The sequence below is a fragment of the Chroicocephalus ridibundus genome, chromosome 1 (genome assembly GCF_963924245.1).
Source record: "Chroicocephalus ridibundus chromosome 1, bChrRid1.1, whole genome shotgun sequence".
NCBI lineage: Eukaryota > Metazoa > Chordata > Aves > Charadriiformes > Laridae > Chroicocephalus > Chroicocephalus ridibundus.
This window is the reverse complement of record NC_086284.1, coordinates 88665471-88681222: the sequence shown is the minus strand read 5'-3', so window position 1 is coordinate 88681222 and position 15752 is coordinate 88665471. Positions and strand designations below refer to the sequence as shown.

Genomic DNA, 15752 nt, shown 5'->3' with positions numbered 1-15752 from the left:
TTACACTTGAAAAAATGTTTCCATAAGCTGCACAAATTGAAAAAAACCCCAAACTATTGCTATTCTTTTCTAGTAGGGCTGTCACGGCCAAGCATACACACAACTGCCTGTAGCGACGCACTGCTTCAACCTGCCCTCTTCCCCCACGGGGCTCTCCGTGTATTCATTATACAAATGCTTACACTAAATCAGATCCTCTACTAACAAGGCTTTAAACCACCATGACAATCTCCCATGGTTGTCTGTTCCACGGTAAACCTGGAATTATTTGTGCCAGTCATCCCATAGTCAGGATTTGACAGGCCTGGTTTGCCAAGCTACTGGCTTGCGATTTTACTGCTAGGGGATAGAGAAGGACAACTGAAGTCAGGTTTGCGTTTTCTTCAGGAATGTGAAACTCCTGTTTCGGAAAACTGTGCTTGATGGGTTTCATTTGCATACTGTATGCATGGAAACAGGATGTAGTATTGTCTCAGCAAGCAGGACGCCTTTGCAATCACTCCCGCATACCAGCCTTCAAGACATTTCAGCGCAGGGTAAGCAGGCATCAGGTCAAAAAATACAGTTGCTCTCCTAGCAACTAACTCCAGTCACTGTCCTTCTACAAATGGTGACCGTCGTATGATCTGTAAATCACATTAATGGTCCGTGAATCATTGTACACTGTGAAGAAAGCTAGAGGTTTACTCCTGAAGTGATTACAAAATACTTCATGTTAGCATAGAATCAAAATTTCTGCTAGGAGAACAGCAAAGCTGAAGAAAAGACTTGAAATTTCAGTTGCAATTGTTAGGAAGTGCCATACACTTATAAAAATAACTGGTACATAGGAACAGAAATCCAACAAATCACGTCTCAGACAATGATTTCACATTTTCACAGCAGAAAGGTGACCCACTACAAAGCTATCTTTTAGGCTCACACTGCTGATATGTGAAGGCTTTCTTTGGGGAATAAAGCTCAGCTGTCTCGACAGCTCTGCCAGCCCAAATCAGAGGCACTGAGGCAGGAACCTCCAGTCTCATGCTGCCAAGGGACCAGCAAAGGCCACGGACTTCGTGTCCAAAGGGTAAATAAAGCAGCACAAGAAGACAAGCGCCTGCTCTGCCAAATGGCATGGCAGACAAAATTTGCTTGCCTCTTGTCTGTTTTGGATTTTGCATTCCCAGTTCAGCTCATGGGTTACCATGCCCCACGACAGGCAGCAGGGAACAGCCACCCACTTTGGATATGGCTGCTGACCACAAAATATTAGATGATATACCTATAAAGGTTCTCCTGTTGGAAAACTTCATTCTGTCCTAAATATAAGATGGCATTTCCTGTGCGTTGGAGTGATGTGACCAGTTAAATCAACAAACACTTAATTGACCATCAATTGATACTGCTTACAGCTATGACAGATAATTGTTTACGGAAAAAATGTTATTTCCTGAAAAGTATAATCTAATGATAACCCAGGAAATGCATAGCCATCTGAGAGAGAGAGCGCAGACTGACTTCACATTTAATGATTTTCTGCAGGTCCTGATCTGTGTCATGGTTTGGAATATCACCTGCAATGCCTGTGGGGTGCATGTGAAGGTACTGATGTGGTTGTAAAGAGTTAAGCGGTTTGCTAGTTTAGAAACTAAAAGAATGGTATTGACCTCTTCTGCATATTTTCTGATATGTGGCGGCAAAAGCTTCTTTAGATATGGTTAGAATGGGTATGGTTAGAAAATTAATATTATTTTAATAAAGCATGGCTAGAGTTATGCTTCATTGAAGGTAGAATCGTATGAGAAATCCAACGCGCTGGGTGCGTATCACAGGGAAACGTAAAGATCTCCTGCAGAAAGGAAGAGGAGTAAAACATGCCAGCTTTACAATGCACTGGGGACAAAAGTTCCAAGCATACAGTTACAGAAATATCCCTTACTATGAATATTAAAAGATACAAAGCTGTAGGACATGGCAAGATTTAAACGTTTCTTCCCTGCAGTGTGCTATGTCCTCGTAGCCACTCTAACTTTTAGAGGGCAAGAGGACAAGAAAATATTACTTCCTCACTGCAAATGCAGCTTTAATTTTCTTGTGAGAATTATAAAATCTATTTGCTAGGTATGACAATAAACACACTAGCACTGGTAGTTGCAGCAGTCATCTAGGTTTTCCTTTTTTTTTTATTTTTAGGTTTTTTTTAAGAGTAGTACATACATTTCTTGTCAGTATTTAATTAAAACAATTTTATGTCATGCAGAACAGGATTAAAAAAAAATAAATCTTTCTGTAGACCTGTAACTTCTGTAAAGAAGAAGGTACAGTACTGGCACTCTCACAGAATAGTAAGAAGTATTTTTCTACCTTATCTCACACTCCAGGTAGATGCAATGCTTTTAGTCAAAGCAGGGTGTCAAATTATCCTTAATCACAAAGCTCGAGGATACAGGACAAATTTGCTATATGGAAATATGGATACCTTACAGGGTCTGTAAGTACCCAACTGCAGTTTAACAGGAATGAAAAGGCCTGCAGATGATGCAGGAGAATTTTGAGAGGCCTTCTTCACTGAAATCTTCCAGAGACATTCCCATGGGCTAATACTACAAGCTGACTTGTCACCTTTCCTCTTGATCATGGAGCTACACTGAGGAAGAAAACCCTTATAAATGTCAATACTCAGTGTCACAAAAAGAGAACTAGGACAGCACAGTTACAGCAGGTCAAGGAAATTTTCAGACAAGTATTCCACACGAAGTTACTGACTCTGTTTCATTGCCTAGAAGATATAATTTTGGCAGCCATATATGTTATCACCAGAAAAAATGGACAGTTAGGAATAAAGAGGAAGAACAAGAGTATTGTAAGTATTTAAGCTGTCCAACCCTGAGAAGGATGAATTTGCCTCTGAGCTGACGATAGGGATTTTTGAGTAAAGAACAAATAGTTAGCCCATAAAGTAGCAGGCACAGTTACCGTGGAAAATCAAAGTTACATATAGTATCATCAAGTAGAAATATATGGACTGCCTTCTACATCAGCATATTTTCTTGGAATGGGAATAACAATGGATTTCAAAGCAAGATGTTTCTATGACTATACACTTACACTGGCAAAACAAGACCTTGTATCATAAAGGATATTCTGTCCTTCTTCTCACCCAAAATAAGCATGTTATAGGGGCAGAAATAACACCTCTGCTGGTGCAACCATGCAGATGAAAGGAACTTCAGATGCCACAACAATAAAGTTCAGTGATCACAGTTCTCCAGACTTCTTACCAGCATAATGGTGTGGCACAGTCATAAAAGTATTAAGAAAATTTGAATAGTGACAGAATTATCTGAGATTAAAACACCCATTTTATGTAAGTAGATTCACACAAACAAAAAATTCATATCCTGCATACACTTTTTTAAAATTAAAAACAACTAAACCATTTTGTACAAGGATGAAGGAATTGAACAATTTTTAACTTTCATTTAGACTACGTATCATCAGTTTTCTGCTTTCGTTTCTTCTGCTTCAAGTGCAAACAGAACTGACATGACTGTGTGATACATAATTAAAATGTATGTCAGAAACCTGACAAAAAAAGAACAGAAACTGATTGAAACAGTCTTAATTTAACTTAATAACTCGATTCCATGTTTGACTTCAGCTAGGTTACAAAATGCTTTTAGACAGGACGTATTTTATTAACTCTGCATTTTAAAGATTATTTTTCAGTAGCCCACTTTTTTTTCCCAATATATTGAGTTGATTCAATGTTTGTGAAAGTGAACTACTTTTTCTAACACATTAAACAAAGAGAAAAAATAAAACTATTTGGTGAGACTGTGATGGCAACTCAGATGTAAGAATTTCAAGTAATTCCATAGACCTTGACAGAGTTGCTTTAAATTTATGCGTGTATAACTCAGGTCAAAATTTGTTCAAGGTCATTCTAAATGAATTAATAAGCACTAATTTCAAAATATGGTAAAAAGACTATTTGTGCTGGGAAGTTAAAAATCTTTTCGTTCTTGGGGTTTAAGCTGTGCAATATATTTTTAAAGAATTGATGCATATTTGCTGCCGCTTTCTGATTACTGAACAGTTATATAAATTTTTATCCTTAGAAACAAGGTGCCTTGTCATACTGACTGAGAACCTGCTGACAGAAATGATTTCTCTACTGCTGTAATTCAGGATATGCTGAACAGACCATGCCATTATTCTGTTTGCTGTGGAGCAAATTGCATTTTGAGTGACTGGCTTGACAGAATTATCGAGGAAAGGCAAGCCTAAAATTTTACAAACAAATAAAAAGGTTTTAAGTTTTCTAAGAGAAGAGAGACTTTTGAATGAGCCTTAGTCACGCATGAACTTTTGAAAAATTGTTAACAGAGAGCTATTTCTAAATGATAGCAAGCAGAGTATAGTATCGGCGTACTTTTCCAGCCAAATAGCATCAGTAAAGAACTGGCAGTACCCTGAAGGTGGTCTGCCAGGTAGCTGAATCTAGTACACATAGGAGAGATTAAACCATGATTATAGCACTTACTAACATTTTTATGGATTGAGTTTTATCTCTTTTTCCCCTCTGTTTTTTTATTTTGCTCAGCGAGGATGTCCACCGACGTTACCTGAGATAGAACAATCCTCAGGTTGCAAGAATAGATTTTTGTTTGTGTCCTCTGTCATATGATGAAAATGGCGTATTAATTTGAACGGAATTAATTTCAGTTTATGTTGTGAAAATGGATTAAATAAAACCCCAAATATTTGAATAGACATGAGATCCATGTTTTTAATTTACCATTGAAATGAATTAAGAGGAACTGTGTTTATTTTGTGCTGAAGTCTCAATCGTTTTTCTGAAAAAAATTGCCAAGTGGCCTAAAATGGACGGTAAAACTCAATACCCAAAGAACTAAGACAACTCCTTGTTCTTTTTTGAGTTGCTGAAATTTTCCCCGCTAAATTCAATACAAGAAAAATTTCACTCCAACATGTGGGTTAAATTCATGGCAGTAGAGAGAATCTGCAAAATTCATTCCTTATAGTATCTACCTCCATTTTCAAGCCTGGCTGAAGAAAAATCAGTGACTGCTTTAAATCTTTCTGCAACAACTCATTCCCTCCAGGGCCAGCAACAGAAGCATCTCCAGAGCAAGTACCACATGTCTTTGGGAGTACGTTAGGAAGCAGAGCTGGAGATATCGCATCTTTCCAGGTGCTGCATAGCCAAAAGCAGAAACCTGGAATTCTGAAACTGTGTCTGGATGTTGTTTCGCATACTGTATTTACTTCTTTTTAGAAAGAGGGAATTTTGTATCTAAAAATCTTTAAACTTTTGTTTCAATAAAAAGTAATTTTTACATTAATTGAATATTGAGCACATGCAGCCACTCAGAAACAATGCTACTCTGCACTTATCTTCTCATCTATTAAACTTATTTTTTTTAGATTAACACATAATTTATTATCTCTGTGTTATTACTAGCTTCAAGAAGTGTCACATTTAAGGAATGGTTCCTTGAACTTTGCTAGATTTCCTTACCTGTTCATATCATCTAGATGTTCAGCAGCAAAATAAAAACTTTTGATCTTAGGATGGCAGGCTTTGAATGCACTGTAGAGGAAAAACATAATTACAAAAATGTAATGGCACAACTCTTTTTTTAAAAAATGTAAGATAGCGTGGCCACCAAGGAATGAGATGAGTTCATATTTCCTGAATTGTTGGATGCCCCTCAACGGTATAAAAAACATACAACTTTTAGGATTGTGCCAGATTTCATCAAGCAAAGTGCTCTTCAACTACCCCTTTCTAAATAATGTTTGATTCTTATATGCATAAATATTGTTCAACAATCACCTGCAGTGTACTGTATTTGGATAAAGTTAACCAGTTAAGGATATAATTTCACATATCAGGTAATTTTTCTGATATTCCTATAGGTGTCAATTTTTTTCTGAACAGAAAATTGACCGAACAATTTATTTGATACAACAGAAAAACTCTCAGTCCTTGTGATCTCTCGGATCCCAATGACCTTCACATTACCTTTAGCTCTAATGACTGTGTTTCAAACAGAAAAATGTGATGCGCTGATTGACTTCTGAAAAGCTGTTATAAATCAACACTGTGTTCTTGAGGTCATTCTAAGCAATGGGCAATTACACCTCATCTTTTCTTTCCACCAAAGTAATCAACACGACTGGGCTGAGAGAATTACTGCATTTCATACATAATATGAAATAAATTACTAGAAAGAATTTTTTAACTGTGTTGGATAAAGATTTATGGTGAAGGACTTGAAGATCCAGAAAATGCACTTGAAAGTAATTAATAATTTACAGTACAGAAGCATCATTTTTGAGAATAGCCTAAAGTTTCTCTTAAAATAAGAATAAAAACTGCAGAACAGTGCCAAAGAAAATAAGGAAAACTGCGAACTTGATACATGAAGAACATCATCACCATTTTCCATTTTTCTGAGACATAATGGAGTTTTTATATACATATAGACATATGTAATAATTCGCACTCTCTCTAACCCACTGTGTCTCAGAAAAATGGTAATGATGTTCTTCACGTGTATCCTGCTTGCAATTTTCAATATATGTGTCTGTGTGTGTACATATATGTAAACATATGAAAATAGGTTTTAAGAAAGCCGGGATATCCAGGAAAGTTACTGCTAGTGCAAGTAACGTAAAATTGAGACAAATAGAATTCCTCTAACACATTAGAGCATGACACAACGTTATGCAAGTGAAAGCAGATGTACAGTGACATCTGCTCAGTTTAGAAAGACATCATCAAGTTACTGAGACCCCAAACTTGACTTCTTAAAATTGTCACAGCACCTGTCATATGGATTCTTAGGTTTTTTTTCTTTATCTGCCACCCAAGCAAGGAATTTTAATGGACACATTTTATGTTCTACTATCCAGTGGATACCAAATCAAGCAAAAAAAATACCCAAACAATTTAAGCAGGGTGAAATTCTGAGAAATGAGTTGACTTTATGCTGCTGCCCCAACAAAAATGGAAAAAAATAAAGCACTTCAGCAATGTAGCCCAAGGACTCAGGACAATAAGCCCAAGCTAATGTATTCTTCTTGGGTTTTTTTACATGCAGTTTTCATTTTCTGCCCTTTGAACCGTCATGAAGAGTAGAGTTCATCCTGAAGAGGTACGTAGACCAACTGATACAAGGTCACTGTCTTCTTTAGAACTCCATGTACTACTAATCATACCATTTTACTTTTGCAATTGCTTTCTTGTACAAATTTGAGTGATTCCACAGCGTTGATAAACTTCAAAGAACAGTAAACACCATTAGAAGGCAAACCAAAAAGTTTTCAACAATAATCATTCTAAAAATACCTCTGTGGGAGTATGCACCTGTCACGTTGCTACATATGCTTGAATTTGCATCTAAATGAGAAATGGATTTGTGCAGTGGCACAAATCCGGACAGCAGCACACACAGCCAGATGAGAAGAAAAGTTATTTGAGATCTTTAGGTCATATCTCAAAAATAGAGCAAATCACTGTCATTCTCTTTTTACTCTCTGTCTCAAGACTGATACACTGTCAGCAAACTTTGAGATGATGCTAACTAATTTGGAGTTATGTTAAAGATTGATGCCTGGCCAAGAACTTGGGAACTTTTTTATTTGGATGGTCTCTTTATTACGCTTAAAGCTCTTTACTGACCTTAAAGGTATCGCATACACACGCTCCAACCTTGAAAAAAACAAACAAAACCCCACCCCAAAACAGAATGGAAACAAAAGAAGAAAGGAAACGTAGCAAAATAAAGGGTCAGCCGCAGCCAGCCAGACTTCTTGCTCTAAATCCATTTTGCTCTAGTCAAGCCCTGTCATTCATGATAAAGTAAAAAAAAAAAACTTCTTCAAGAAAGATGGCACACAGAAACCACACTGAATTTGCCTGTTCTGTATGAGCTTATTCTGTGATACAACCAAATGATCATTGCAACGAAGTCCATTATGTTACCATTTTAAGGGAAAACCTTGTCCTTTGTTCCACTTTTTCGGTTGTATCACTGCACTATTTTTGAGCATACTTACTATTTCTTACGGCATTCACTGGCTCTGTCAATTTTAAATTCAGGTAGACTGATGAATCCTTCTGCTTTTTCATCCTGCAAAGACGGTTCTAGATATTACTGTTGTTAAGGTGTCAGAAAAAAACCCCACCACACCGAAAACTTATATGTTCACTTGCCGCCTTCTTACATAAGGAATACTAATGTATGCTGCTTTGCTCTGGCAAACCTCCCACAGAAGTCACTGGGACTTTTGCCAGAGTAGTAAGACAAATCCCTTGGTATAAAATACAATTTTAAATACCCAGTTTTCCCAAACAATTTCACAGCTGAACCAGCATTTGAAAATATACAAAATGACCAAGTGTATTCAGGCAATTAGTTATTGTAATTAGCTAATTTGGGGGAAGATGGACTAATTAGTAAGGAGAAATGCAGCCTACTGTAAGAAATAGGGAAAAAAAAACAATTTCAATGTGTGCTGCTTACCATCTTTATATGGTATCACAGCTAAGAGGCATGATTTCTCTTCAGATACTTTCATCTCTCTCCAACGCTCAAGAGAAAAGACATCTGATCTTCCTCACCTCTCCTCTAACGAATTGCACAGAGCTTATTTTATCAGATATTCAATGTCCCTTGACTTAGCACAATTTGAAAGCATTCTTTATTTTAAGCCACTAATAAATCAATAACACAGACACTCTTTTATTTAACTGACCATAACTTTGCATGAGAAATTAATACAGGATCATAAAAGCGAAGCAGCAGAAAACACAAATGTATGTTAAGGAATTCCACAGAATTATAACTTTTTCTCAGAATCTCCATGGTTATTTATACTACATATGCAGTCTGTATGACTATATGCTTTCTTAAAAATAAAACAAATAAAAATCAGCATATAAAACTGGAACACGAGTTGTCCTGTGGAAGGTACAAGGTTGTAACATTCTGGAATGTTAAAATCAAAAGGACGCTCTTTAGAATAATCTTGCTATTTCTTTTTTGCATGGTTGCCTAAGGAAACAAAATTTTGGCACTAGAACCGCTTGCTTGTCTGTCCATCTGCCACTGAGGCTCGCCCTGCCAGCTTTTTAAGCCATTGGTGATTGCAGACAGTTTGGTGAGGGAACTGAGGTCTCAAAAATAACCGAGTCTCAGCAAGTCTCAGGGAAACTTGGGACAGGGGGAAGACAGAGGCGCGCAGACCACTGCCCTTTCCACAGGGAAGTAAGGCATAAGTCAGTGGTTCCACACGCTCCTTGGCCACGGCTGGTGACCAGGCCTTGTACTTGTAGATATGAATTACCGCCCTGGTGAAGACCTCACAGTAAACCTTGAGGAGGGAGGATGGAGAGGAGGGAGTTAGGGTTACTGATCTGAAGCTGGGATCAAGGCACAAATGGGATGAGTCTGTAGGAAAACAGGCTTTGGTTACTCTGCTCATGGAACAACTTGCTTTCTGTCTATTCAGGGAAAAGTTGCGTACAACTGCTTGCAGTGATTAAAAGAACAACCAAATTCAACAACAAGAACAACCAACAAAAGCAAAAACAAACCAAGGACTGAGTGCATCCACATGTTGGCAATGATTTTATCTCAGGGTATTTACTAATGAGACTAGTAGGGTTTAAAACTAAGGTTTTCTAAGTCACTGGCACAAAGCTTTTTTGCTAAAGCTGATATAAATAAATGTGTACGAATGGAGAACATGTTGCACAGTCAAAGCTGTATGCAATTCAATTGGGCTGCCCCAGTGTTCTGAAGTTCAGCCTATATGAGCACTGAAATCATATCAAAAGCTACAAAGAAGGAACAATAGGAGAACACAACTGAGAAAACAAAAGCATCTTCCTTAATTGCCAGAGGTTGCGGTGATTTCACTAGCACAGATAAACAAGGAACACCAGGCAGTACATCATTAAAGTTTACACTCCCATGACTAAACTGGAATGACAGGATTAAATAACTACCTTCTCCCTTCCAAGGGTTTGAGGACAGATTTATTCTAAACTGATGAGAGCAGGACACAGGAAAGTGTGTTATTGCTCCTTGTAGTAAAAGATGAATTTGAAGGACCAAATATCTCTGGACCTTAATGATAATTTAGTCAGACAGTTAATACTAATTTCAGTATGATTATTTGGGTGAATAAAGTTATTCACATATATAAGCACTCAAAGCACTGGCTTCCCGCTAAATCATGACAACAGCACTACACTGGGTATTTGTTGAGACAACGAGCACAGACGCTTACCTCTTCATTGATATACCAGTATAGAGATGTATCCTTCAGGACAAACCAGTATTTTTTCCATTTCTGGGAGAAATAACTCTTGGCATCTTTCTTTTTCCAAAGCCAGCCTTCACAGTCCCCTCGACCAAGATCTTTACATGAGATCCGTCTTTTGCTTTTACCAGGAATAGGAGCTGAAAATTACAAGTTTGTGTGAAAGCATTTGATTCATCCACTAAGTCAACAAGACAGCTAGCCAGAAAGCTTAAGAAAATTAATTAAAAATTTCAACTTCAATTTGCCATGAACAAATTATTACAAACATGCTATTTTGATCACAAAGTCTGCCCAAGGCACCGTAAGTTAAAAACCAAAACAAGCCAAAACAAACCACGTTCATCACTTCACAGAGCTCATATTCTATGGATAAGACAAAAAAAAGAAAAGAGAAAAAAAGAGAAAGAAGACATTATAGAGAACAGAAAGGCAACATATTTAAAAATAAGGAAAATGGTTCTGTTTAATTTTTAACAAATTAGTATTTCATGTCAGATTAAAGCACACAGCGTATAAATTCATGAACTTCCACACTTGGCTGCCAAATACAACTACGTATGTACTTCACAAGTATTCAAAACCCTCTGTTTGCAGCTCCTTTTGCAACTGAAGAGTTCCTAAGGCCTTTGTACTTCTAAATCAAATGAGGACAGTTTACTATGAAATAAATTACCTGATAGCTTAGGTAATGAGCAAGGGCTGCAGTAAGGCATTACATGCACACAGCTGGAAAAAACAGCCCTGGCCCCACAGAAGCTAGAAGTCTAAGTAACCAAAAATAAGACAACAACAGATATATGCAGGTAGATGAGCATTAGGAAACTATGAGACATCAGTAATGGACTAACACCTTCTCAACATGATCAACTGAACTAAACATTGGATGGGAGCCAATAAGTTCTAGTTCCTCAGACACTGCAACACCATAAACATTAATGTTGGCAATTCCCTTCCGACCAATACATGAAAACAAATTTAATTTTTACCTTTGTTCTTCTTTTTACTTTTCTGCTGTAGAGAAGACTGTTGAAATGTCTACAAGAAAATCAAAATGGAACTAGTGAAAATACAGTGTTAATGTTCAACCACATCCTTATCATAAAAGAAGCGTAAAGTTGCGAACACTGAAGTCAACGCCACGTAACACCAACCAACAGACTTCTAGGCCAAAGAAAGAAGGTCATTTTAGTTCACCTGTTTATAAAGTTGTAAAGTGAAAGCAGGCAGTGAAACACCTTAAAATAGACCACAAATTAGTTTGACAAAACAACTGAAGTTTCTCTCTAAAATGGTCGCACTTCTCTTGAGCTGTTAATAAGGAAGGAATGTCTCCCTTTGGTTAGTATGATAGTGAAGCTATGCAGCTGGTGCATTTCTAATACATCATCTAATTAAGGTCCTCCTGACATAAATATGCAAATTAACACACTGCCTAATGCAGGTGTAAAGGCATTTATACGATGGTCTTTAGAACATCAGACAATTTGCTCAGAAGCCGGCCTAATATTTTAAAAGACACCAATAAAATTACGCTAAATCCCAGCTGGGAAAAAGTCTCCCAAATAAATATTCTGAGATAGAAAACACTTTATTTTTTACCAGGTTTTGACTGGAAACGTTTCCCTCCAGTTGATCCACTCCTATGAACCAACCCATTGCCTTGGCAATGAGACAAGATGAAAATTACTCCTTTACTTAAGATCCTACACTATTAAAAATGGCAATACATAATAACATATTTTAGGGTCATTTTTCGTAAAAAACTTTGACTCAGATAATCACCATCACTCTAGTGAATTAAAAAAAGAATTCTGTAATTAATTACTCCAAAATGTAAAGATGTGATTTTACTTGTTTTGAATTTTAGTTTTCTTTTAAGACAGACAAATGTATTAGTGCTGAAACTAAGAGAAATTAGAGTGCCTGAGTCTTAAAACCTCTTATTTCAGCTTACCAGGAATCAATACAAAAATCAAAGTTTTTGTGAAACTTGATAAATCTAAGAAAAAGCACTGACAGCTTTGTGAGCCCAAATCCTGTTCCTAGCAGATAAGACAAACCCTCACCCCAGCTTACACGGCTCCCTTTTCAATTCCAATAGCTGCTTTTCTTTTCATTTTCTCCTGCCCGCTTCCCGTACACCTGAGCTCACGCGCAGGAGGCTGAGGTTCATCTTCCAAGGGATGTCTCGCCTCACAGCTGAGACATTCTCAAGCAGCAAACACTAACACGTCCATGGGGATAAATTACCAGCAATACGACGATAATTAAGTGTCATATAAAAAATTAACTAACTCGGTAGATGTGCTGATCCCTTGTAGATCGTATCAGAAGAAAACTACTCAACTGTATTGCCACCTCAGATAGTCAAAATAGGCCTCCACTGGTTAGAAAAAAGGAGCCAATTTTTTTTCATTCCCTCACTCTTGGCTTTTTGTTCTGCTACTGGTATCAATCCAATCAGCACCAGCTCCCAGCAAGCCAACACGGAAACACCATCCCAACTTACGTCACATGGAATATTTTGACCTGCGTAGGACTAAGAGAGATCTTTATGGCCCAGGAAAAACAGAGCGACTGGGCAGAAGTCTAAGTCCTTCTTAGACGCTTTGAAAATCTTACCTAATTCAAAGTGGTTGAAAAAACACACACATGCACAAACCCAAAACTTCAGCGCTTCTCAGTTCACAACCCAGATAATTTCATTCTGCTGCTTGACTTTTCTGCACTAATATTTTCACAGTGCCAAAATACAAAAGGAAAACCTCCACTTTGTTTTCTTATAGGTGATTCTGAAAGCACACGAGAACAATATGAAAGCCTTCTCTTTAAATGTATCATCTGTAAATTGAACCTACAAATGTGAGCTTACACCTCTCAACTTCCGAGTCAGTTTTTGGGAAGAAAGAGTAATGAAGGGGTATCATTTTTTAATAGGAAGACAGCATGTAATTTAGACATCTAACCATTTTTTTCCATACATTATGTCATATTGCAAAATAGAAAGGTTTTATTAAATTCAGTTATTATTCTAAATTAGCTCATTAAATTAAATTATAATTAAGGACAAAAATCTACAACTGAGTGGAGTTCCTGGGAACTCTTCAACTGACTTCACTGATTTTAGCTAACAGTTTAGATTATTTTACATAGACTTCAGGCTTCACGTTGGTTTACCCTTTGCAAAACCAGCACCAGCTATTTTTCTTTAACCCAGAAGATGTATAAGCAGTACGCATTAGTCAGTGCCTTTCAGATTCAAATTCACATCATATGTAATCCAAAGAAACATAAGTGAGGATGAAATCTAAAAATGTTTCTTCTGTTGCTTTTTTTAGGAAATCATCGAATGCAATCTGCAGCTTCTTCCCAGTTATTAGATAATGCTTAATGCCATTTTCTCTGTGCTGTTTAGAATCTCAGAATGATGAAGGAAGTCATGTCCTTCCTCCTGCCCAGAGCAAGGCTTGCTTTGAAGCCAACAATGGATCGTGTTCTTCAGGGTCATCATGGGGTGTTCAGCCTGGAGAAGAGAAGGTTCTGGGGAGACCTTAGAGCCCCTTCCAGTCCCTAAAGGGGCCCCAGGAAAGCTGGGGAGTGACTCTTGATCAGGGAGGGGAGCCATAGGACAAGGGGAACGGTTTTACACCGACAGAGGGGAGATTTAGATGAGGTATGAGGAAGAAATTCTTTCCTGTGAGGTTGGTGAGACACTGGCCCAGGTTGCCCAGAGAGGTGGGAGATGCCCCATCCCTGGAAACATTCAAGGTCAGGGTGGACGGGGCTTTGAGCAACCTGATCTAGTTGAAGATGTCCCTGCTTACAGGCAGGGGAGGTTGGACTAGATGGTCTTTAAAGGTCCCTTCCAACCCAAACTATTCCATGATTCTATGATCTCCAGCCTAAATCCAACTATCTGCAAAGAAGGAGATTCCACAGCCTATTTAAGCGACCTGTCCTTACGGTGGCCTAATGTTGGCCACCATAATGTCTCCCCTTTTACAGCTTAATTCTGTGATGTGGCAAATATAGAAATAATATAAATACTTCTTTTTAAAGAAGTACACAAACCCTAAAATGATGGATTCACACCAAAGCCAGAAATTTAGTTCTTCTAAAGCGAGTTTGCTGCAAGATACTGTTTAATCACCCGCCCAGCAGGCCGGATTTCAACATATGTTCACTGCATTTCGATTCTGATACATCTTGAGTTTTGAGCAACTGCTTTCACATACATCTTGTCCCAGTTTCCAAGAATTCATCTCTTCCACTAATTCTGAGAGCAAGCAAGAAACGAAATAGAAAACAGCATTCCATATTAAAAAAGTTGTTAGTAACTCAAAATAATAAATAAAATGGAAACAAGAGTGCCATGAAAATATGAAGTAGACAAATACCTTAACCCAAATGGAAATTGTTATTCCTGAAGAAAATTTGAAACTGTTTAATCATATTCTGAATTATATGCTTTCCACTCGCCCAAAATACAATTAGCAAAACTTTCCATTATGCAAAAGCAAGGTGTCGCTTGACGTTTAACATATATCAAAACTCCCTTGAATACCCTGAGCTTCAGCTTTTTGAATGCAATAATTTTATCGTGTAATATGTGATGTTTGAGCTTGTCGTATTTAATAATATATCTAAACTCAGCTCCTTGGCAAATGCACTTCTAACTAGAATATCAAAGAAACATTTTAGGTATAAATATGTCTGCCTTTGCTACCAGCAGCCTCCAAAGCACGTGTATTTAAATAGGAACAAAACACCATTTATTAAAGGGATTTTTGCTATGTTTCTGTTTTGTTCTTTTTTTAACAAAGGTGCTAGCCTACCTCTCGCCCTACCTTTCTGAGGCTTAGCTGCACATCCCATCAGCCAATGGAGATTTCATTGTGCATGGAAGAGCCATAATACTTCCTCTCTTCCTCCAACTGTTGTTCATTACCAAACCTGCTACGTGGGTTATATTTGCTTTAACACTCTTCCAAATGATTGACAGGGTTCTGAAAGCCCATCAGAAGATTGCACAGCTGTAAATAGCAATCTGCCCTAGGGTATGCCTTTCCATGCTTTTGGGATTATGCACAGTGATACAGCTACATAGTAAAAAACTTTCAGGTGGAGGCTCACACTAACAAAAGAGGTCACCAACGACCTATAACTGTATTTGTTCCTTTAGCAAGAAAATAATTACATATAGATGGTATAATCAACAATATCTGCATGCACACAATCATGCCTCAGCATCTTCGTATGCACGACAGAAAATTTTCAAGAAATGGGACTATCAGGTTTTTCTCTCACCCTCAGAATTATCCAAGTTTCTGTCTGCTTTCAGCTCTTGGGATAAAGTATTCATACTTGGCTAGTACCACGCCTTCTGTATATTTGCTCAGAAGCGA

General features: G+C 37.6%; 1 protein-coding gene across 6 annotated transcripts in view; it reads right to left on the bottom strand.

Annotated features, from left to right (window-relative positions):
• The window catches only part of CNKSR2 (connector enhancer of kinase suppressor of Ras 2), a 216650-nt gene that overhangs the window by 48123 nt on the left and 152775 nt on the right, over window positions 1-15752 (bottom strand). For all 6 annotated transcript variants that reach the window (XM_063342919.1, XM_063342929.1, XM_063342934.1 and 3 more), the window contains 4 exons: window positions 11334-11382; window positions 10312-10484; window positions 8074-8147; window positions 5528-5599 (listed from right to left, as the gene is read on the bottom strand). In XM_063342919.1, coding sequence (XP_063198989.1) covers window positions 5528-5599; window positions 8074-8147; window positions 10312-10484; window positions 11334-11382 — 368 coding nt within the window. The remainder of the gene's footprint in view (window positions 1-5527; window positions 5600-8073; window positions 8148-10311; window positions 10485-11333; window positions 11383-15752) is intronic.